This window comes from Pollachius pollachius (assembly GCF_949987615.1).
Source record: "Pollachius pollachius genome assembly, chromosome: 7".
NCBI lineage: Eukaryota > Metazoa > Chordata > Actinopteri > Gadiformes > Gadidae > Pollachius > Pollachius pollachius.
Genome location: NC_136940.1, coordinates 525,530 through 550,246, shown reverse-complemented (window position 1 = coordinate 550,246; position 24,717 = coordinate 525,530). Strand labels below are relative to the sequence as shown.

General features: G+C 49.9%; 2 protein-coding genes across 2 annotated transcripts in view; one reads left to right on the top strand and one right to left on the bottom strand.

Moving 5' to 3' along the window:
- Positions 1-1,798: 1,798 nt before the first annotated feature.
- tm2d1 (TM2 domain containing 1) lies at positions 1,799-9,331 on the bottom strand. Its single transcript, XM_079739201.1, has 7 exons — positions 9,202-9,331; positions 8,694-8,767; positions 8,418-8,526; positions 7,839-7,930; positions 7,113-7,186; positions 2,305-2,416; positions 1,799-1,986 (listed from the first exon to the last, which is right to left on the bottom strand). The coding sequence occupies exons 1-6, from the start codon at positions 9,327-9,329 to the stop codon at positions 2,306-2,308; spliced, it is 588 nt and encodes a 195-aa protein (XP_079595327.1). The 5' UTR covers positions 9,330-9,331; the 3' UTR covers positions 1,799-1,986; position 2,305.
- Positions 9,332-9,898: 567 nt separating this feature from the next.
- The window catches only part of patj (PATJ crumbs cell polarity complex component), a 59,028-nt gene continuing 44,209 nt past the window's right edge, over positions 9,899-24,717 (top strand). Inside the window, 13 exon segments of the mRNA XM_079740451.1 lie at positions 9,899-9,962; positions 10,289-10,376; positions 11,575-11,753; positions 14,334-14,480; positions 16,352-16,488; positions 16,971-17,145; positions 17,864-17,983; positions 19,337-19,582; positions 20,605-20,707; positions 20,933-21,021; positions 21,923-22,049; positions 22,190-22,312; positions 22,478-22,545. Coding sequence (XP_079596577.1) covers positions 10,355-10,376; positions 11,575-11,753; positions 14,334-14,480; positions 16,352-16,488; positions 16,971-17,145; positions 17,864-17,983; positions 19,337-19,582; positions 20,605-20,707; positions 20,933-21,021; positions 21,923-22,049; positions 22,190-22,312; positions 22,478-22,545 — 1,536 coding nt within the window. The 5' untranslated portion in view covers positions 9,899-9,962; positions 10,289-10,354.

The window sequence follows — 24,717 nt, the reverse complement described above, 5'->3', positions numbered from 1 at the left end:
CTCCTCCTCCTCCTCCCCCTCCCCCTCCTCCTCCTCTCCTCCTCCCCCTCCTCCTCCTCTCCTCCTCCTCCTCCTTTCAGCATTATGTTTTCACAGATTTATTGCTTGCTGACTCACTGTGCGTGTGTGTGTGTCTGTTGGTGTTTGTGTGTGTGTGTAAGTGTCTGTGTGTGTGCATGTATATTTCTATCTGCGTGTGTGTGTGTGTGCATGTATATTTCTATCTGCGTGTGTGTGTGTGTGTGTGTGTGTAATTGTGTGCGTGTGAATGGGTATTTGTATTTCTGTGTGCCTGTGTGTGGCCGTGTGTGTAGGAGTGATGGTTGTGTCTTCTTTCAACATTTGTAAAGACTGAAACATGGTGGAAACAGTCTCTAAACAGGTTGGAGGGAAACAGTCTCTAAACAGGTTGGATGGAAACAGCCTCTAAACAGGTTGGAGGGAAACAGTCTCTAAAGGTTGGATCCCGAGTGTAGTGAGTCTGGGTAATAAGGTTGGATGTAGATAAGTGTGTAGTTAGACTGTGTAATAAGTTTGGATGTAGATAAGTGTGTAGTTAGTTTGTGTAATTAGTTTGGTTGTAAATAAGTGTGTAGTTAGTGTTATTAGTTTGGTTGTAAAAGTGTGTGTCGTGTGAGCATCCATCCATGAGGAAGACGGTGATGAAGAGGCCATAAAGCCTTTTAAGTTAAGAGTCTTTTGACCGGACCGCTTCAATTGACCACTTTAACTTAAACTAGAATATTAAACCTAAACAACATAAGCTTCACTTTAATTAGACTTACAGAGGTAATTAGACGTACATGAGATTGCCTTGAACTACATGAGTTTGACTTTAATAACATTAGCTTCACTTTTTTAACACATTAAGCTGAATTACATTAGCTTGCCTCTCCCCCTCCGGACAGAACGTAAGATAGACAGACCTGTAGACGGACAGACAGGTAGGTAGACAGTCAGAGAGAAAGGCAGACAGACAGGCAGACAGACAAGCTTGGTGCTGGAAGATAATTGTAAAGACACACTTTCTGTCTGTCCCCCCGCCCTCGATCCATCTCTCTCCCCCCTCCCCCCTCTCTCTCCCCTCCCTCCCCCCTCTCTCTCCCCCCTCCCCTCCCCTCTCTCTCCCCCCTCCCCTCTCTCCCCCCTCCCCTCCCTCCCCTCCCCCCTCCCCTCTCTCTCCCTCCCCCCCTCCCCTCCCCTCTCCCTCCCCTCTCTCTCCCCTCCCCTCTCTCTCCCCCCTCCCCTCCCCCTCTCTCTCCCCTCCCCTCTCTCTCCCCCCTCTCCCCGCTGACTCAGGGGTATGCCTGCTCTAAAGTAGTGTGAATACATTAGTGATGAATACATTATCTTCATGTGCTCATTTGTCTTGCTGGTGGCGACCGGGAGGTCTGAGTCCAGCCCCCCTCCCCCACTCAGTATTCAGCCCCCGTCCCACCCAGACGGGGGAGGGGGGGGGTGATTCATTCCTCTGTAAAACTCTGCTGTCACAGCATAAGGGCTATATATATAGCACAGTAGTACAGTATATATACTGTTTATATATATATATATATACTGTAATATACTATATATATATATATACACACTGTAATATACAGTATATTCAGTATATATACAGTATATACACATACACTGTATCCATGTTTTAAAGTTTAGGGTTAGGCCACGCCCCCATTAGGGTTGGACAGAAGGACGCGTGTAGCAGCTGTTTCCATGGTGATTAATGAATTGGTTAATGAGGAGGCATGGTTCAGAGTGTGTGTGAGTCTCAGAAATGAACAAACACACATTTATGTTCCACAAAAGGACTTTATTTACAAAGACAGTTCCAAGCATAAATTAAAAACAAAAAAACTGTACACCACACGATGTGTGTGTGCGTGCGTGTCCATATTTAATCAACAGGATAAGTATTTAAACATGGCTGACGGGAAGTGATGCACGAGGACAGGAAACTCCTCTTCGTCTGAAGATCAGATTAACCTAAGAGAGACGCACAATTAACTACACAACTGTGGAGTTTAGAAAGTGCGTTCGTACATGTGTGGTGCTTTACGTGTGCGTGGTGCCTGTGTGTGTGTTTGTGCGTGCTTGTGCACCTGTGTAAGTGTGTGTGTGTGTAAGTGTCTGTGTAAGTGTGTGTGTGTGTAAGTGTCTGTGTAAATGTGCATGCGTGCGTGTGTATGTGTGTGCGTGTGCGTGGGTAAGTACGTGCGTGTGTAAGTGTGCGTGCGTGTGTCAGCGTGTGTGTGCGTGTGTGTGCGTGTGTGTGTGTGTGTGTGTGTGTGTGTGTGTGCGTGCCTCAGGGCGTCAGCTGCGTCCTCCTGAACGTGTGGTTGTTGATTGACAGCCGGGTCAGGCGGGCGCCGTAGTAATCCACGATGTAGTCGGAGCCGTCAGAGGGGCCCACGATCTGCACACACACACAGCTTAATACACCCACACACACAGCATAATACAGACACACACACACAGCATAATACACACACACACAGCATAATACACACATACACACACACAGCATAATACACACACACACAGCATAATACACACACACACACACAGCATAATACACACACACACACAGCATAATACACACATACACACACACAGCATAATACACACACACACAGCATAATACACACACACACAGCTTAATACACCCACACACACAGCGTAATACACACACAACACACTCACACAGCATAATACACACACAACACACACACAGCTTAATACACACACACACACAGCAAAATACACACACAACACACACACAGCTTAATACACACACACATTTTAGTAGTATAGTACAATGATAGTAAAGTTTGATACTGTGATAGTACTATTCTATCATAGTACAGGACTACAGTATGTTGTAACTATAGTACTATAGTAGTAGTAGGGATGGGTCAGAATACTCGATTATTCGTTACCGAGGGTCAAAATCGATTTTTAACATTTGGACCGTTAACATTTTTCCCATTCAAATATAAAGTTTTTCACAAGCCATAACCTTGTTTCCCTGGTAACGCCTGAGGGTTTGACTGATACAACAGGGGGATTATTTGTTTATCAACACGGCGGATGCGCGCGCAGAATGATCGCAAAAGAAAATTTGTTTGACCGGTTGCCATGGTTATCTCCGTGTGGTTGCGGTGTTAATTAGCGATGTTGTCAGCTTACTGTTACATTAAACTGTAATCAGAAATCGTGGTTATATGCTATAGACCCTATAGTATCTGTGGTTTAATGGCTGGGACGAATTTCAAATTATAAATATGTACACTTTATGTTGAAAGTATAGACCGGCGCGATTCCCATTGAGACGAATGGCGCGGCGATTATTCTTCAAAACGAGAGCTGGTAAATTGTGAAAAATGAATTAAACTGTAATCAGACAAGGCGTTTTTTTGCTATAGACCCTAGAGCAGAGGTGTCAAACACAAGGCCCGCTGGCCGAATCCGGCCCGCCGCCCAACTTTATGTGGTCCGCGGGAGCTTCAAATTAATTTGAAAAAGTTCTGCCACACACTAGGGGTGTAACGGTACACAAAAGTCAGAGTTCATAGTTAAGGGGAAAATTAAAAAAAACTGCTTGTTTTTCAACAACGGAGATCAGCAATAATTAAAACACCAATAAACTTATGGCATTTGTATTTCTGAATTCCCAGACAGGGGTTGTTGAAATAGTGTCGTGAGCTGGGTTTGCACAGCTGTTTATTTCAACAACAATCAACATGCCGTGCCATCAACATTCTTAGGGCTTAGGCAGATAGACCTACAAGCGCCGAAAACAGATCGCTATTTATTTATTTTACTGAACACAGCCTGCATGACGGTGAACTAGACACGTCAAAAAAATAACTTCGTCTTTTTACAAATCTATTCGTTAGCAGCATTCGTAGTGCTGATCAGCAGAGAAATAGTCCGCCAAAGACGTTGACGTCGCTTAGCAACCGAGGACACTGGGGTTGATAAGTTACCGGACTAAATGCGTGATACGACAGAAAAAAAAGGAAAAATCCACTTTCCTTGACAGCGGTCATTATACGCTTAGAACGGTGAATTATCAAACAATTATTCACCACAAGAAGTTGTGAAGGCCCATGCAAGTGAACGGAGCGTTCAACAGCATTGAGAAGAGCCGTGTAATAAAAAACGATCACATTCATTATTCGATATTCTACATGAATCTGACTATTCGACGATCGTTGCCCATCCCTAGTGTGTGCATGTTAAAGTGCTGTACGTAGACACGGAGAGCCCTCTCTGTAGCCGGAGAGCCTGTTGGAGACCCTCTTCGTAGCTTACATGCGCATCCAATATTTTTTAAATATCCGTCGACGCCATGGACCAATTGGTTGACGCAACGGAGACGGCAAGGGCTGTGATTGGTCCTCTAACAAAATCATTTCCGGAACCACTTCTCCGGTTTGAATTTGCACCTTAATTACTTTGTAGATTGTTTACTTTGCACCTTAAGGACCAATAAAACACCAAATAAGATTTAAAAAGCTTTGGAAGTTTATTTACAACACTGCTTACATGGTTTGCAGTCAACACTTAAGATAGATCGGGCGGCGAATTGCATTTCGTATCCGCCATCCCGACGGAGAGCTGCTGAGGGGTCTCCGTAGTTACGGAGTCGGATTACGGAGTCGGAGTAGTATACTTTGGCTAAACGGTCCGGGGGGAACTCCGACTTCAAGTTTTAAATTCTGCATCGCAAAACAAGCCTTTACATTCGCCATATTAACACTATGTACGCCACATTTACGCACCGCGGTCCACCTCTGTTACTGCTCCGAAGTGCCTGTACCGTGACGGTTCGGTACAAATACGTGTACCGTTACACCCCTACCACACACCTCTGATAACCTATCATTGCATTCTCCACCAAGAAGCCCTGTGTGAAATGGTTCTGGAACTGGGTGATATAATGACAACGGTCATCTGGTCATTATACGGCAGTGATTCAGGCCCGTGGCCGGGATCACCGCCAGCTCCAGCAGTTTTTGAAGGAGGTGGCTCAGAATATGGAGATGTGCCATACCCTACAGAGTAAAGGTGGTAGGACCCTGTGGACCACCTAACTGACCCTCACTACCCTGTTGACCACCTAACTGACCCTCACTACCCTGTGGACCACCTAACTAACCCTTACTACCCTGTTGACCCCCTAACTAACCCTCACTACCCTGTTGACCACCTAACTAACCCTTACTACCCTGTTGACCCCCTAACTAACCCTCACTACCCTGTTGACCACCTAACTGACCCTTACTACCCTGTTGACCACCTAACTAACCCTCACTACCCTGTTGACCACCTAACTGACCCTCACTACCCTGTTGACCACCTAACTAACCCTTACTACCCTGTTGACCACCTAACTGACCCTCACTACCCTGTTGACCACCTAACTGACCCTTACTACCCTGTTGACCACCTAACTGACCCTCACTACCCTGTTAACCACCTAACTAACCCTTACTACCCTGTTGACCACCTAACTGACCCTCACTACCCTGTTGACCACCTAACTAACCCTCACTACCCTGTTGACCACCTAACTGACCCTCACTACCCTGTTGACCACCTAACTAACCCGTTTACCATTTGACCACCTAACTAACCCTCACTACCCTGTTGACCACCTAACTGACCCTTACTACCCTGTTGACCACCTAAATAACCCGTTTACCATGTGACCACCTAACTAACCCTTACTACCCTGTTGCCCACCTAACTGACCCTTACTACCCTGTTGACCACCTAACTGACCCTTACTACCCTGTTGACCACCTAACTAACCCTTACGACCCTGTTGACCACCTAACTAACCTGTTTTTGAAGGAGGTGGCTCAGAATATGGAGATGTGACATACCCTACAGAGTTATGGTGGTAGGACCGCGGTCCTCAAACAAGTTTTTGAGCTTAGTAAAGTTTACGTAATAACTTATGTTTGATAGTATTACTCTTTTATTCACTTGAACAGTTTGATCTTTGTTTGATTGAGTAATGTTGGAGGGTCTAGGGTCTAGAGAGTCTAGAGGGTCTAGAGGGGCTAGGTTCTGGAGGGTCTAGAGGGGCTAGGTACTGGAGGGTCTAGAGGGTCTAGGTTCTGGAGGGTCTAGAGGGTCTAGGTTCTGGAGGGTCTAGAGGGTCTAGGTTCTGGAGGGTCTAGAGGGGCTAGGTTCTGGAGGGTCTAGAGGGGCTAGGTTCTGGATGGTCTAGAGGGTCTAGGTTCTGGAGGGTCTAGGTTCTGGAGGGTCTAGAGGGTCTAGGTTCTAGAGGGTCTAGGTTCTGGAGGGTCTAGGTTCTGGAGGGTCTAGAGGGGCTAGGTTCTGGAGGGTCTAGGTTCTGGAGGGTCTAGGTTCTGGAGGGTCTAGAGGGTCTAGGTTCTGGAGGGTCTAGAGGGGCTAGGTTCTGGATGGTCTAGAGGGTCTAGGTTCTGGAGGGTCTAGAGGGTCTAGGTTCTAGAGGGTCTAGGTTCTGGAGGGTCTAGAGGGTCTAGGTTCAGGAGGGTCTAGAGGGTCTAGGTTCTGGAGGGTCTAGAGGGGCTAGGTTCTGGAGGGTCTAGAGGGTCTAGGTTCTGGAGGGTCTAGAGGGGCTAGGTTCTGGAGGGTCTAGGTTCTGGAGGGTCTAGAGGGTCTAGGTTCTGGAGGGTCTAGAGGGTCTGTGGAATAAGGGCTGGGACGACCTTAGCTACGACTTGGCAACGGGAGGTACTCTAGTCCGCTCAGCTATGAGCCTGAGAGCTAACGTTATGCATTGTGCATATTTATAATTCGAAATTCGTCCCAGCCCTTATACCACAGATGCTATAGGGTATATAGCATATAACCGCGCTGTCTGATTACAGTTTAATGCATTTTTCAAAACACACAATTTGGCTGGAACTACTTAGCAGGTAGTTGTTTTTTTGCGTTTAAGATCTTAAGTGATTTCTTGCCGATGATCCATGGCTGCCTTTGTGAATGTCAGCACACATCGAATAATCAATTATTTGTTCATACCACCCACTGATTATTCAACCATGAAAAATTTGAGTTATTCACATCCCTAGGTAGTAGTACCTCAGTACTACGTAGTACTTTCTTACCTGCATGGTGATCAACAGGAAGTCCATCAGACTTCCAATCCCACAGAAACCGACAGTACAGAACTTCAGCAGTCCTGGGAGAGAGAGAGAAACCAGAGAGAGAGAGAGACCAGAGAGAGAGAGAGACCAGAGACCAGAGAGAGCGAGCGAGAGACCAGAGTGAGAGGGCCGTGATTGTTAGAATATCATTTGACAGATAATGACTATATCGTGATACATCTATATAGGTGTTCTAGATCTACCTAGAGCAGGGTCTACCTAGAGCAGGGTAGATATAGATATAGGTGTTCTAGATCTACCTAGAGCAGGATAGATATAGATAAAGGTGTTCTAGATTTACCTAGAGCAGGGTAGATATAGATATAGGTGTTCTAGATCCACCTAGAGCAGGGTAGATATAGGTGTTCTAGATCCACCTAGAGCAGGGTAGATAAAGATATAGAGGTTCTAGATCTACCTAGAGCAGGGTAGATATAGAGGTTCTAGATCCACCTAGAGCAGGGTAGATATAGATATAGGTGTTCCAGATCTACCTAGAGCAGGGTAGATATAGATATAGGTGTTCTAGATCCACCTAGAGCAGGGTAGATATAGGTGTTCTAGATCTACCTAGAGCAGGGTAGATATAGATATAGGTGTTCTAGATCTACCTAGAGCAGGGTAGATATAGGTGTTCTAGATCCACCTAGAGCAGGGTAGATATAGATATAGGTGTTCTAGATCTACCTAGAGCAGGGTAGCCCAGGTAGAAGCGGTCGGCCCCGAGCCATCCCAGGAAAAGAGACAGAGCCACGGCCACCTTGTAGGAGTACCCAGTCCTAGGACACACACACACACACACACACAATTAGACTACATTAAAGGTGACATAATAACACTTTTCCTTGGATTTGGGGTGTTGTTTTGGGTCTCTTGGGCTCCCACACGCATACAAACTTTGTATAAGTCCCTACATGATTTTTTGAGTGAGATATTAATTTCTGAAAGTATCCCGCCTTCAGTTACCAAACGAGCGAGTTAGTTTCGGCGCTGACTCTTACGTAGGAAGCAGGCAGATTTGAATATTACCTCCCACTTCCCCAGCATCATAATAGGTCACCTTTAAGGAAAGGCCTTCTAGTTAATAACATTGCTATTCTAAATGTTCTCAACAGTTGGTTGTGTCCAGTGATTTGTGTTGACGTGAATGTTGGTGGATCTGCATCATCATGAACAGCTGGTTTGTGTGTGTGTGTGTGTGTGTGTGTGTGTGTGTGTGTGTGTGTGTGTGTGTGTGTGTGTGTGTGAGCAGCGAGTCCTTCTTACACGTTCCTGCAGGGGGCTGTCTTGTTGAAGCCCACCTCCTCTCCACTGAAGCGGAACTCTGTGCCGTTGTCCAGGCGACAGGTGATGTTGGGGGCGGGCAGACATTCCACTGAGGAGAGAGACAGCATCGCGTCGTTATGGGCTGGGTCAAGCTACATCCCTCACCCCTCCACACTCACCCCCTACAGTCACCCCTACACCACCCCTCTGGACTGAGGACACTCACCCCTCAGTAACGAGGAGACTCTCACCCCTCAGTAACGAGGAGACACTCACCCCAGGCCAGGCGGCCTCTGCAGCTCTCCGCCTCCTGCGTGGCCTCGTCGATCTTGGGGTCCCTGCAGAGGTACGTGGGGGGTTCAGGAAACCAAAGGAGAGAGACTCGAGGGGTAACGGTCTGTTTAGGTCTGCTCAGACACGCCCCTTAGAGGACCGTGTAGGAGACACCTTCCGCAGGCCCCTTCAGGACAGACGGGGTGATCGACAGGTGTCCCCCCCCCCCCCCCCCCCAACGGGTTTTTATAATGGAGCAGGGAACTCTGGTTCCGAGGTCTAGGTGGTACTACTTTAGAACAGTGGGTATTCTAGGGTCCAGGTCCTACACAGACAGACAGACAGACAGACAGACAGACAGACAGACAGACAGACACGCAAGCACACACAAAGGACACATTGAGAAGTTCCATTAAAAAACGTGGAGCCATGATAGACCTGTGCTTAGGGTTAGCATCAGCTAGCCTAGCATGTCATCATAGGTAAAAACAGCGCTGAGCCTGAAGGATATTGTCCGAGGCGGAGGTTTCCGCAGCTGTCAAGCTTTTCCCCCAGAACCCCCGTGGTGAGGTGGTTCAGGACGCAGGAGAACCATCCGAGGAGAAACCAGAACCGTAAACACAACCAGTGAGCCGCCATGTTCCCAGTCCCAAGCGAGAGTCACGTGACGCGAGAAAGCTACCATGTTTGGAGGCCCGCCTGTCACGTGTCGCCAGTGAACCGCCATGTTTGGAGTCCTGCCGGTCACGTGACTCGTTTGTTTTTATCAGATGGAGGTTCCTCATTCGTGCATCCCAATGCGCGTGCGTAGCCCTGGCTTCCCGGCGGCTCCAAACAAACTACAAAGATGGATCCCGTCGAACGGCGTTACAAGTTGTTCGCCTGCTAGGCGGCCAACCGGTTAGCCGACTGTTGTCATGAAGTTACAAAGGGACGTGTTGGGTCTAAACTGGGTTGTCTTTATTCTGAGGATGATAATTAGTTGTTAATTATTATAATTATAAAGTTGTGTTGAGCCCGGAGGGAGACCGTTGCCTGTTGAATATTTGTTTGGTCAAACTTTGATCCAACTTTAAAAAGTTAGCTGAGTGCACCTGTTTCCTGGATCACCTCCCATATTTGGGCCTGCAGGGAGACCTGTCGGCTGACGTCACCCCAACCACCCCCCTTTGATAGGTTAGCTTCACTTCCTGTTCTCAGGTGAGCCACCCAGATGAGGCGCGCGGGGCACGTCGCGGGTTGTTGTTTATTTCGCTTGTTTGGACGTCGAAGGTGAAGCAGTTGTTGTGATTGTGATGTTTATCTCTCCCTGCCTGCCTGTCTGTCTGTCTCTGTCTCTCTCTCTCTCTCTCTCTCTCTCTCTCTCTCTCTCTCTCTCTCTCTCTCTCTCTCTCTCTCTCTCTCTCTCTCTGTCTCTTCCCCCCCCCCCCCCCCCTGTAAACAAGACATGCTAATGGTTAGCTTCGCTTTAACTAGAAGGGAACAAGTTAGAGAAGTCAGTCAAAGTGCTCCCAGTTTGACCAGTTACATAATAGTTTAAAAAAATATTGAACCATAATGTTCAATGTATTGTTTTGTCTCTCTCTTGGTTCAGAAAGCTGTGACAGCGAGAGAGAAAGACCAGCAGGAGAGAGAGACAGAACACCAGAGAGACAGACGGGACCATGTACGACAATGTACCTGCAGGTCAGTGTAATAGTCTCTGATCTATTGTGGAATAGTCTCTAATCTACAGTGTTATAGTCTCTGATCTATAGAGTAATGGTCTCTGATCTATAGAGTAGTAGTCTCTGATCTATATAGTAGTAGTCTCTGATCTATAGACTAATAGTCTCTGATCTATTGAGTAGTAGTCTCTGATCTATAGAGTTATAGTCTCTGAGCTACAGAGTAGTAGTCTCTGATCTATAGAGTAATAGTCTCTGATCTATAGAGGAGTAATCTCTGATCTATAGAGTAATAGTCATTGTCTCCAATGTAATAGTCTTTGATCTATAGTGGAATAGTCTTTGATATACAGTGTAATAGTCTTTGATCTATAGTGGAATAGTCTTTGATATACAGTGTAATAGTCTTTGATCTATAGTGGAATAGTCTTTGATCTATAGTGGAATAGTCTTTGATATACAGTGTAATAGTCTTTGATCTATAGTGAAATAGTCTTTGATATACAGTGTAATAGTCTTTGATCTATAGTGGAATAGTCTTTAATATACAGTGTAATAGTCTTTGATCTATCGTGTTATAGTCTTTGATATATTATGTAATAGTATTTTATTTATAGTGTACTAGTCTTTGATCTATAGTGGAATAGTCTTTGATATACAGTGTAATACTCTTTGATCTATAGTGTAATACTCTTTGATCTATACGTGTAACGGTATTTGTCCCCAGTGTAATAGTCTTTGTCTCCAGTGTAATAGTCTTTGATCTATAGTACAATAGTATGTGATATATAGTATAATAGTCTTTAATATACTGTAATATTCTTTGATCTATAGTGCAAAAGTCTCTGATCTATAGTATAATAGTCGTTGATATACAGTGTAATAGTCTTTGATCTATAGTGTAATAGTCATTGTCTCCACTGTAACAGTCTTTGTCCCCAGTGTAACAGTCATTGTCCCCAGTGTAACAGTCTTTGTCCCCAGTGTCCCCAGTGTATCAGTCTTTGTCCCCAGTGTCCCCAGTGTAACAGTCTTTGTCCCCAGTGTAACATTCTTTGTCCCCAGTGTCCCCAGTATAACAGTCTTTGTCCCCAGTGTCCCCAGTGTAACAGTCTTTGTCCCCAGTGTAACAGTCTTTGTCTCCAGTGTCCCCAGTGTAACAGTCTTTGTCCCCAGTATAACAGTCTTTGTCCCCAGTGTAACAGTCTTGTCTCCAGTGTCCCCAGTGGAGCGTCAGCAGGTGTTGGCGGCTCTGGAGCGGCTGCAGACCAAGCTGGTCCAGAAGGAGGAGTGGGGCCCCAGCCGGTCCCTGGGGGCCCTGAGGGACACCCTGCAGGGGCCCCTGCTGGCCCACATCCTCACCCTGCAGCACTCGGTCAGACACCTCAGAGACCAGGTCCGAACCGCACCTAAGCACCAGCTAACACACTGTACCAGTTAACACACTGTACCAGGAAACACACTGTACCAGGAAACACTAACACACTGTACCATGTAACTCTAACACACTACCAGGTAACACACTGTACCAGGTAACACTAACACACTTTACCAGTTAACACACTGTACCAGGAAACACTAACACACTGTACCAGGTAACACACTGTACCATGTAACACACTGTACCAGGAAACACTAACACACTGTACCAGGTAACACTAACACACTGTACCATGCAACACTAACACACTGGACCAGGTAACACACTGTACCAGGAAACACTAACACACTGTACCAGGTAACACACTGTACCAGGAAACACTAACACACTGTACCAGGTAACACTAACACACTGTACCATGTAACTCTAACACACTGTACCATGTAACTCTAACACACTGTACCATGTCACTCTAACACACTGGACCAGGTAACACACTGTACCAGGAAACACTAACACACTGTACCAGGTAACACTAACACACTGTACCATGTAACTCTAACACACTGGACCAGGTAACACTCTGTACCATGTAACACTTATACACGGTATCATGTAACTCTAACACACTGTACCAGTTAACTCACTGTACCAGTTAACACTTACACACTGTACCAGGTAACACTATCACACTGTACCAGGTAACTCTAACACACTGTACCAGGTAACTGTTAAAGTATGCTAGAGCTCTAGCGCTAGCGTGAGCTAATGTGCTAGCGGTAGAGTGAGGTAAGGCTCTAGCGGTAGCTTAGCGTGAGCTAAAGCTCTAGCGGTAGCCGGAGGTAGAGCTCTAGCGGTAGAGTGAGGTAAGGCTCTAGCGGTATTGTAGCGTAGCGGGAGGTAGAGCTCTAGCGGTAGCATAGCGTGAGCTAAAGCTCTAGCGGTAGCGTAGCGTGTGCCAGCGGCCCCGCCCTCCCTGCTGGCGGCCTATCCCAGCCCATCTGTATTCAGGGCGTCGCCGCTGACGCCAGCCGTCCAATACACTCTCCTTCCCCTCTCTCCTCCCCCTCTCTCCTCCCCCTCTCTCCTCCCCCTCCCCCTCCTCCTCCCCCTCCTCCTCCTCCTCTGCCGGCGCATTAAGATAATGCCCATCTGATGCAGGCTCCAGTCTAAGTGCTTCCAAGGTCACAGAGATGAGGAGGAGGAGGGGGAGAGAAGAGGAGGAGGAGGAGAAGAGAGGGGGAGAGAAGAGGGTGAGGAGAGAGGGGGAGAGAAGAGGAGGAGGAGAGAGGGGGAGAAGGAGAGGAGAGGGGGAGGAGAAGGAGGAGGAGGAGAAGAGAGGGGGAGAGAGGAGGAGAGAGGGGGAGAGAAGAGGAGGAGGAGAGAGGGGGTGAAGGAGAGAAGAGGAGGAGGAGGAGAGGGGGAGAAGGAGAGGAGAGAGGGGGAGGAGAAGGAGGATTAGGAGGAGGAGAGAGGGGGAGAAGGGGAGGAGAGAGGGGGTGAAGGAGAGGAGAGAGGCGTAGAAGGAGGAGGAGGGGGCAGAGGAAAGATGGGTGAGGAGGAGAGAGGGGAAGGAGGAGGAGAGAGAGGGAGGAGGAAAAGGAGGAGGTGGCGGTGCAGCTATAGCTGGACCACCACCTCTGGACTCTGTCTCCCTCCCCGTTCTCCTCCTCTCTCCTCCTCGCCATCCCTCCTCCTCCCTCCCCCTCTCTCCTCCTCCTCTCTCCTCTCTGATCTTCGTCCCTTGCCTCTCTCTCTCTCTCTCTCTCTCTCTCTCTCTCTCTCTCTCTCTCTCTCTCTCTTTATTATGTCCTGTCTGGTGGATGAGGAACGGCCGGGCGAGCCTCTATTGATGAGATGGGCTCAGATCTGCTCTGTCAGCCTGATCCACTCCCACCGTGGGGGAGGCAAGGTCATTAATGCAGGGAGGGGGGAGACAGGGGGAGATGGAGAAAGGGAGGGAGAGGGGGAGAGACAGGGAGGGAGAGAGGGGGGAGAGACAGGAAGGGAGAAAGGGGGGGAGGGAGAGAAGGGGGGAGAGAAAAGGAGATGTGGACAGGGAGGAAGAGTCACGCACACACACACAAACACACACACACACACACACACACACACACACACACACACACACACACACACATATTTGGTCAATTTAATTTATTTAATTGTGTACCTTTTTATTCTTGATTCATTTGAGTTCTCCCTCCCTGTCTGTCTGTCTCTCTCTCGCTCTCTCTCCCCCTCTATGTCTCTCGCCCTGTCTCTCTCTCTGTCTCTTGCCCTGTCTCTCTCTCTGTCTCTTGCCCTGTCTCTCTCTCTCTCTCGCTCTGTCTCTCGCCCGGTCTCTCTCTCTCTGTGTCTCGCCCTGTCTCTCTCTCTCTATGTCTCTCGCCCTGTCCCTCTCTCTCTGTCTCTCGCCCGGTCTCTCTCTCTCTCTCTGTGTCTCGCCCTGTCTCTGTCTCTCGCCCGGTCTCTCTCTCTCTGTGTCTCGCCCTGTCTCTCTCTCTCTATGTCTCTCGCCCTGTCTCTCTCTCTCTGTCTCTCGCCCGGTCTCTCTCTCTCTCTGTGTCTCTCGCCCGGTCTCTCTCTCTGTAGCTCTCTGACTCCAGTGACTTCAGTTTCTCCAGAGGGGGTCAGCTCATCGTGAACCAGGCCACGCCCCCCCCGGCCTCTGTACCGTCCAATGGGAACGCTTCGCTCTCTCCTGAGCAGCTCCAGAGATGGATCCAATCGGTGTCCAAGGTACACACACACACACACCTACACACAGACCTACACACAGACCTACACACAGACCTACACACACACACCTACACAAGCACACCTACACACAGACCTACACACAGACCTACACACACACCTACACACAGACCTACACACAGACCTACACACAGACCTACACAGACACACCTACACAAGCACACCTACACACAGACCTACACACAGACCTACACACACACACCTACACAAGCACACCTACACACAGACCTACACACAGACCTACACACACACCTACACACACACCTACACACATACCTACACACAGACCTACACACACACCTACACACACACTACTCACCCACCTACACACAGACCTACACACAGACCTACACACAGACCTACACACACACCTACACACACACTACTCACCCACCTACACACACACACCTACACACACACACCTACACAAGCACACCTACACACACGCCTACACACACACACCTACACACACACTACTCACCCACCTACACACACACACGCACACGCACGCACCAGTCTGTCTGTGTTACTGGTCCAGGAGGTGGTGGTCTGTGTTACTGGTCCAGGAGGTGATGGTGGTCTGTGTTACTGGTCCAGGAGGTGGTGGTCTGTGTTACTGGTCCAGGAGGTGGTGGTGGTCTGTGTTACTGGTCCAGGAGGTGGTGATGGTCTGTGTTACTGGTCCAGGAGGTGGTGGTGGTCTGTGTTACTGGTCCAGGAGGTGGTGGTGGTCTGTGTTACTGGTCCAGGTGGTGGTAGTCTGTGTTACTGGTCCAGGAGGTGGTGGTGGTCTGTGTTACTGGTCCAGGAGGTGGTGGTGGTCTGTGTTACTGGTCCAGGAGGTGGTGGTGGTCTGTGTTACTGGTCCAGGAGGTGGTGGTGGTCTGTGTTACTGGTCCAGCAGGTGGTGGTCTGTGTTACTGGTCCAGGAGGTGGTGGTGGTCTGTGTTACTGGTCCAGGAGGTTGTGGTCTGTGTTACTGGTCCAGGAGGTGGTGGTGGTCTGTGTTACTGGTCCAGGAGGTGGTGGTCTGTGTTACTGGTCCAGGAGGTGGTGGTCTGTGTTACTGGTCCAGGAGGTGGTGGTCTGTGTTACTGGTCCAGGAGGTGGTGGTGGTCTGTGTTACTGGTCCAGGAGGTGGTGGTCTGTGTTACTAGTCCAGGAGGTGGTGGTCTGACTGTGTTACTGGTCCACGACCAGGAGCTGGGGGCGGTGGTGGTCTGTGTTACTGGTCCAGGAGGTGGTGGTGGTCTGTGTTACTGGTCCAGGAGGTGGTGGTGGTCTGTGTTACTGGTCCAGGTGGTGGTAGTCTGTGTTACTGGTCCAGGAGGTGGTGGTAGTCTGTGTTACTGGTCCAGGAGGTGGTGGTGGTCTGTGTTACTGGTCCAGGAGGTGGTGGTGGTCTGTGTTACTGGTCCAGGAGGTGGTGGTGGTCTGTGTTACTGGTCCAGCAGGTGGTGGTCTGTGTTACTGGTCCAGGAGGTGGTGGTGGTCTGTGTTACTGGTCCAGGAGGTTGTGGTCTGTGTTACTGGTCCAGGAGGTGGTGGTGGTCTGTGTTACTGGTCCAGGAGGTGGTGGTCTGTGTTACTGGTCCAGGAGGTGGTGGTCTGTGTTACTGGTCCAGGAGGTGGTGGTGGTCTGTGTTACTGGTCCAGGAGGTGGTGGTCTGTGTTACTAGTCCAGGAGGTGGTGGTCTGACTGTGTTACTGGTCCACGACCAGGAGCTGGGGGCGGTGGTGGTCTGTGTTACTGGTCCAGGAGGTGGTGGTGGTCTGTGTTACTGGTCCAGGAGGTGGTGGTGGTCTGTGTTACTGGTCCAGGAGGTGGTGGTCTGACGGTGTTACTGGTCCAGGACCAGGAGCTGGAGTCGGTGGTTCTCTCCAGGCCGGCTGCAGGGGGGCTGGGCTTCAGCGTGGCGGCGCTGCGCTGCGACGGCGCCCCCAGAGGCCTGTTCATCAAACACATCCAGCCCGGAGGCCACGCCCACAGGTACTGGGACTACTGGGACTACTGGGACTACTGGGACTACTGGGACTGGGACTAGTAACCCCATGTGTCTGTAAGACGTGGACTGGATCCTGTGTCACCATGTGTCTGTAAGACGTGGACTGGATCCTGTGTCACCATGTGTCTGTAAGACGTGGACTGGATCCTGTGTCACCATGTGTCTGTAAGACGTGGACTGGATCCTGTGTCACCATGTGTCTGTAAGACGTGGACTGGATCCTGTGTCACCATGTGTCTGTAAGACGTGGACTGGATCCTGTGTCACCATGTGTCTGTAAGACGTGGACTGGATCCTGTGTCACCATGTGTCTGTAAGACGTGGACTGGATCCTGTGTCACCATGTGTCTGTAAGACGTGGACTGGATCCTGTGTCACCATGTGTCTGTAAGACGTGGACTGGATCCTGTGTCACCATGTGTTTGTAAGACGTGGACTGGATCCTGTGTCACCATGTGTCCTGTAGGGACGGGCGACTGAGGGAGATGGACCGGATCCTGGTGATCAACGGGAGCCCCCTGGACCCGGCCCTGGACCAGGGGCGGGCCCTCGCCCTTCTCCAACAGGCCACGCCCACTGTAGAGCTGCTGGTGGCCAGGCCCCGCCCACCTCACGCATCACCGCCTCAGGCCACGCCCACGGTGAGACCACCATCCCCTCTACCACCTTGTGTCCACCTAGAACCCACTAGAACCACTACAGCAGAACCCACCAGAACCACTAAAGCAAAACCCAATAGAACCCAGTGGAACTCAGCAGAACCACTACAGCAGAACCCACTAGAACCCAGTATAACCACTACAGCAGAACCCAGTAGAACCACTACAGCAGAACCCACCAGAACCACTACAGCAGAACCCACTAGAACCCAGTGGAACTCAGCAGAACCACTACAGCAGAACCCACTAGAACCTAGTAGAACCACTACAGCAGAACCAACTAGAACCCAGTAGAACCACTGCAGCAGAACCCACCAGAACCACTAAAGCAGAATCCACTAGAACCCAGTAGAACCGCTACAGCAGAATCCACTAGAACCACTGCAGCAGAACCCACTAGAACCCAGTAGAACCATTACAGCAAAATCCTCAAGAACCACTACAGCAGAACCCACTAAAACCCAGTAGAACCACTACAGCAGAACCCACTAGAACCCAGTAGAACCACTACAGCAGAACCCACTAGAACCAAGTAGAACCAGTACAGCAGAACCCACTAGGACCCAGTAGAACCAGTACAGCAGAACCCACTAGGACCCACAAGAACCAGTACAGCAGAACCCACTAGAACCACACAGGGCTCCGCGCACACCCTTGACCCCTGTTCTCCTCCTTGTGTGTGTGTGTGTGTGTGGACCAGTGGGGCCATGTGGAGGAGGTGCAGCTGGTCAACGATGGTTCTGGTCTGGGCTTCGGGATCGTGGGCGGGACCAGCGGCGTGGTGGTGAGGACGCTGGTCCCCAACAGCGCCGCCCACAAGGTAGGACACGCCCCTCCTCTAGAGCACTAGGTAGGACACGCCCCCTCCTCTAGAGCACTAGGTAGGACACGCCCCCTCCTCTAGAGCACTATGTAGGACACGCCCCCTCCTCTAGAGCACTATGTACGACACGCCCCCTCCTTTAGAGCACTATGTACGACACGCCCCCTCCTTTAGAGCACACGGTAGGACACGCCCCCTCCTCTAGAGCACTAGGTAGGACACGCCCCCTCCTCTAGAGCACTAGGTAGGACACGCCCCCTCCTCTAGAGCACTATGTACGACACGCCCCCTCCTTTAGAGCACACGGTAGGACACGCCCCCACCGTAGAGCACAAGATAGGACACGCCCCTCCATAGTGTACAAGAAAGGACACGCCCCCTTCTATAGAGTACAAGATAGGACACGCCCCCACCGTAGAGCACAAGATAGGACACGCCCCCTCCATAGAGTACAAGATAGGACACGCCCCCTTCTATAGAGCACAAGATAGGACACGCCCCCACCGTAGAGCACAAGATAGGACACGCCCCCTCCTCTAGAGCACAAGATAGGACACGCCCCCACCTATAGAGAACAAGATAGGACACGCCCCCTCCATGGAGTAAAATATAGGACACGCCCCCTCCTCTAGAGCACAAGATAGGACACGCCCCCTCCATAGAGCACAAGATAGGACACGCCCCCTCCATAGAGTACAAGATAGGACACGCCCCCTCCATAGAGTACAAGATAGGACACGCCCCCTCCTCTAGAGCACAAGATAGGACACGCCCCCTCCATAGAGTAAAAGATAGGACACGCCCCCTCCATAGAGTAAAAGATAGGACATGCCCCCTCCATAGAGTAAAAGATAGGACACGCCCCCTCCATAGAGCACAAGATAGGACACGCCCCCTCCATAGAGTACAAGATAGGACACGCCCCCTCCATAGAGTACAAGATAGGACACGCCCCCTCCTCTAGAGCACAAGATAGGACACGCCCCCTCCATAGAGTAAAAGATAGGACACGCCCCCTCCATAGAGTAAAAGATAGGACATGCCCCCTCCATAGAGTAAAAGATAGGACACGCCCCCTCCATAGAGTAAAAGATAGGACACACCCCCTCCTCTAGAGCACAAGATAGGACACGACCCCACCTATAGAGAAGAAGATAGGACACGCCCCCTCCATAGAGTAAAAGATAGGACACGCCGTGAGTGCCGTGAGTGACAGGCCGTGAGTGACAGGCTGTGAGTGACAGGCCGTGAGTGACAGGCTGTGAGTGACAGGCTGTGAGTGACAGGCCGTGAGTGACAGGCCGTGAGTGACAGGCTGTGAGTGACAGCCCTTGAGTCCCTCCCCCTCAGGACGGGCGGCTGCGGACCGGTGACCACATCCTGCGCATCGGGGCCACGCCCACCGCCGGGCTGAGCAGCGACCAGGTGGTGACGGTGCTGCAGGGGTGCGGCAGCACCGTCACCATGGTGATCGCCCGGGACCCCCGCTCCCCGGGACACGCCCCCACACCGGCCCCTCTACCGCCTAGCTCCGCCCCCGTCTCCGCCCCTCCGGCCGACCCCCCCGCCCTCCCCAGGCGCAGAGTCAGCAAAACGGTGATACACAATCACATGTTGCTACACAATCACATGTTACTACACAATCACATGTTGCTACACAATCACATGTTACTACACAATCACATGTTGCTACACAATCACATGTTGCTACACAATCACATGGGACTACGCAATCACATGTTGCTACACAATCACATGTTGCTACACAATCACATGTTACTACACAATCACATGTTACTACACAATCACATGTTACTACACAATCACATGTTGCTACACAATCACATGTTGCTACACAATCACATGTTACTACACAATCACATGTTGCTACACAATGACATGTTGATACACAATCACATGTTACTACACAATCACATGTTGCTACACAATCACATGGGACTACACAATCACATGTTGCTACCCAATCACATGTTGCTACACAATCACATGTTGCTTCACAATCCCATGTTGCTACACAATCACATGTTGCTACACAATCACATGGGACTACACAATCACATGTTACTACACAATCACACGTTACTACACAATCACATGTTGCTACACAATCACATGTTACTACACAATCACATGTTGCTACACAATCACATGTTGCTACACAATCACATGGGACTACACAATCACATGTTGCTACACAATCACATGTTGCTACACAATCACATGTTACTACACAATCACATGTTGCTACACAATCACATGTTACTACACAATCACATGTTGCTTCACAATCACATGGGACTACACAATCACATGTTCCTTCACAATCACATGTTGCTTCACAATCACATGTTACTACATAATCACATGTTGCTACACAATCAAATGGGACTACACAATCACATGTTGCTACACAATCACATGTTGCTACACAATCACATGTTGCTACCCAATCACATGTTGCTTCCCAATCACATGTTACTACACAATCACATGTTGCTATACAATCTCATATTACTAAAGAATCACATGTTGCTACACAATCACATGTTGCTACATACAGAGTCATCCTAAAGACTTGTGTGTGTGTGTGCGTGCAGCCTAACCTGGAGGGCTACGAGGTTCACAACGTGTGCCTGAGCCGGCGGGAGGGCCAGAGTCTGGGGATCAGCATCATCGGGTACAACTCCCTCAGCAGCCAAGGTAAACACACACACGCACGCACACAGAGAGACACACACAGACACACAGACACGCACACACAGAGAGACAGAAACTTTGTATATACAGTATATATATATAATTATACACACGCTGCATTAGTCTGAGCAGAGTAAAGGTTTATTTATTCCTGTGTTTAGTCTAACAACTTGGAGTTCAGATGTGTATAAGCTGTGTGTCTGTCTGAATGCGTCTGTCTGTCCTCAGACGCGGTGGGGGTGTTTGTGAAGCATGTGGTCCCTGGCAGCGCGGCCGACCAGAACGGAAACATCAGAGTCCATGACAGGCTCATTGCGGTACGCTCACCTCCCCTCTATATCAGCTCTACCTACTGATAATAACAGACTGCTAGGGTAATATACCCCTCAATATCAGCTCTACCTACTGATAATAACATACTGCTAGGGTAATATACCCCTCAATATCAGCTCTACCTACTGATAATAACAGACTGCTAGGGTAATATACCCCTCTATATCAGCTCTACCTACTGATCATAACAGACTGCTAGGGTAATATACCCCTCAATATCAGCTCTAACTACTGATAATAACATACTGCTAGGGTAATATACCCCTCAATATCAGCTCTACCTACTGATAATAACAGACTGCTAGGGTAATATACCCCTCAATATCAGCTCTACCTACTGATAATAACAGACTGCTAGGGTAATATACCCCTCAATATCAGCTCTACCTACTGATAATAACAGTCTGCTAGGGTAATATACCCCTCTATATCAGCTCTACCTACTGATGATATGACTGCTAGGGTTATATACCCCTCAATATCAGCTCTACCTACTGATAATAACAGACTGCTAGGGTAATATACCCCTCAATATCAGCTCTACCTACTGATAATAACAGACTGCTAGGGTAATATACCCCTCAATATCAGCTCTACCTACTGATAATAACATACTGCTAGGGTAATATGCCCCTCAATATCAGCTCTACCTACTGATAATAACAGACTGCTAGGGTAATATACCCCTCTATATCAGCTCTACCTACTGACGATAAAATGCTGCTAAGGTCACGTAATTCAAAATATCTATATATTTATATCTATATACATACATATATATTTCTTTCTTTATATACTATATATACGTGTATATACGTACTGTGTGTGTGGTCCACTATATAGTTCTATAAAGGTGCTGGGTGTGTGTTTGTGTGTTCCCTCCAGCTGGACGGAGTGAGTCTTCAGGGCTTCACCAACCAGGAGGTGCTGGAGGTGATGAAGGAGGCGCAGCAGGAGGTGCAGCTCAGCCTGGTCCGCAGGACCAGGACCCTGGAGAGGTCCCTTGACCAGGGTAGGTCCTCCTCCTCCTCCTCCTCCTCCTCCTCCTCCTCCTCCTCCTCCTCTACCTTCACCCTCACCTTGCCTTACTGTGTGTGTGTGTGTGTGTGTGTGTGTGTGTGTGTGTGTGTGTGTGTGTGTGTGTGTGTGTAGTCTCTCTGAGGAGGTCTCTGGAGGTCCGGACGCAGACCTCAGACCTCAGGACCTCCGTCACCAAGGCAACCTCTGGTTCGACCCCTGACTCTTCAAACACTGACAGGACCCCGAGAGACGATGGTAGACACACACACACACACACACACACACACACACACACACACACACACACACACACACACACACACACACACACACACACACACACACACACACAACCTACCTAACCCTGTGACTGTGTGTGTGTGTGTGTGTGTGTGTGTGTGTGTGTGTGTCTGTGTGTAGAGCTGTCATCAGAACAGGATGTGAAGTCCAAATGGGAACAAGCCCTCGGACCCCAGTACCATGTCATGGTGAGACTCACTCTGTCACTCTGTCACTCTGTCACTCTGTCACTCCCTCACTCTGTCACGCCCTCACTCTGTCACTCTGTCACTCCCTCACTCTGTCACTCCCTCACTCTGTCACGCCCTCACTCTGTCGCTCTGTCACTCCCTCACTCTGTCACTCCCTCACTCTGTCACTCTGTCACTCCCTCACTCTGTCACTCTGTCACTCCCTCACTCTGTCTCTCTGTCACTCCCTCACTCTGTCACTCCCTCACTCTGTCACTCTGTCACTCCCTCACTCTGTCACTCCCTCACTCTGTCACTCCCTCACTCTGTCACTCTTGTCACTCCCTCACTCTGTCGCTCTGTCACTCCCTCACTCTGTCACTCCCTCACTCTGTCACTCTGTCACTCCCTCACTCTGTCACTCTGTCACTCCCTCACTCTGTCACTCCCTCACTCTGTCACTCCCTCACTCTGTCGCTCTGTCACTCCCTCACTCTGTCACTCCCTCACTCTGTCACTCTGTCACTCCCTCACTCTGTCACTCCCTCACTCTGTCACTCCCTCACTCTGTCGCTCTGTCACTCCCTCACTCTGTCACTCCCTCACTCTGTCACTCTGTCACTCCCTCACTCTGTCACTCCCTCACTCTGTCACTCTGTCACTCCCTCACTCTGTCACTCCCTCACTCTGTCACTCTGTCACTCTGTCACTCCCTCACTCTGTCACTCCCTCACTCCCTCACTCTGTCACTCCCTCACTCTGTCACTCTGTCACTCCCTCACTCTGTCACTCTGTCACTCTGTCACTCCCTCACTCTGTCACTCCCTCACTCTGTCACTCCCTCACTCTGTCACTCTGTCACTCTGTCACTCTGTCACTCTGTCACTCCCTCACTCCCTCACTCTGTCACTCCCTCACTCTGTCACTCCCTCACTCTGTCACTCCCTCACTCTGTCACTCTGTCACTCTGTCACTCCCTCACTCTGTCACTCCCTCACTCTGTCACTCTGTCACTCTCTCACTCTGTCACTCCCTCACTCTGTCACTCCCTCACTCTGTCACTCTGTCACTCTCTCACTCTGTCACTCCCTCACTCTGTCACTCCCTCACTCCCTCACTCTGTCACTCCCTCACTCTGTCACTCCCTCACTCTGTCACTCCCTCACTCTGTCACTCCCTCACTCTGTCACTCCCTCACTCTGTCACTCCCTCACTCTGTCGCTCTGTCACTCCCTCACTCTGTCACTCCCTCACTCTGTCACTCCCTCACTCTGTCACTCCCTCACTCTGTCGCTCTGTCACTCCCTCACTCTGTCACTCCCTCACTCTGTCACTCTGTCACTCCCTCACTCTGTCACTCCCTCACTCTGTCGCTCCCTCACTCTGTCACTCCCTCACTCTGTCGCTCTGTCGCTCCCTCACTCTGTCACTCTGTCACTCCCTCACTCTGTCACTCCCTCACTCTGTCACTCCCTCACTCTGTCGCTCTGTCACTCCCTCACTCTGTCACTCTGTCACTCCCTCACTCTGTCACTCCCTCACTCTGTCACTCCCTCACTCTGTCACTCCCTCACTCTGTCACTCCCTCACTCTGTCGCTCCCTCACTCTGTCACTCCCTCACTCTGTCACTCCCTCACTCTGTCGCTCCCTCACTCTGTCACTCCCTCACTCTGTCACTCTGTCGCTCCCTCACTCTGTCACTCTGTCGCTCCCTCACTCTGTCACTCCCTCACTCTGTCACTCTGTCACTCCCTCACTCTGTCACTCCCTCACTCTGTCACTCTCTCACTCTGTCACTCCCTCACTCTGTCACTCCCTCACTCTGTCACTCTGTCACTCTCTCACTCTGTCACTCCCTCACTCTGTCACTCCCTCACTCTGTCACTCCCTCACTCTGTCACTCTGTCACTCTGTCACTCTGTCACTCCCTCACTCTGTCACTCCCTCACTCTGTCACTCCCTCACTCTGTCACTCCCTCACTCTGTCGCTCTGTCACTCCCTCACTCTGTCACTCCCTCACTCTGTCGCTCCCTCACTCTGTCACTCCCTCACTCTGTCACTCCCTCACTCTGTCACTCTGTCACTCTCTCACTCTGTCACTCCCTCACTCTGTCACTCCCTCACTCTGTCACTCTGTCACTCCCTCACTCTGTCACTCTGTCACTCCCTCACTCTGTCGCTCCCTCAC

Coding starts and splice junctions, on each gene's coding strand:
- tm2d1 (XM_079739201.1), bottom strand. CDS start 9,329: ATGGCGGCTCACTGGTTGTGTTTACGGTTCTGGTTTCTCCTCGGATGG. Junction 8,768..9,201: donor GGAAACCTCCGCCTCGGACA/ATATCCTTCAGG, acceptor TGAACCCCCCAC/GTACCTCTGCAGGGACCCCA. Junction 8,527..8,693: donor CAGAGGCCGCCTGGCCTGGG/GTGAGTGTCTCC, acceptor CTCTCTCCTCAG/TGGAATGTCTGCCCGCCCCC.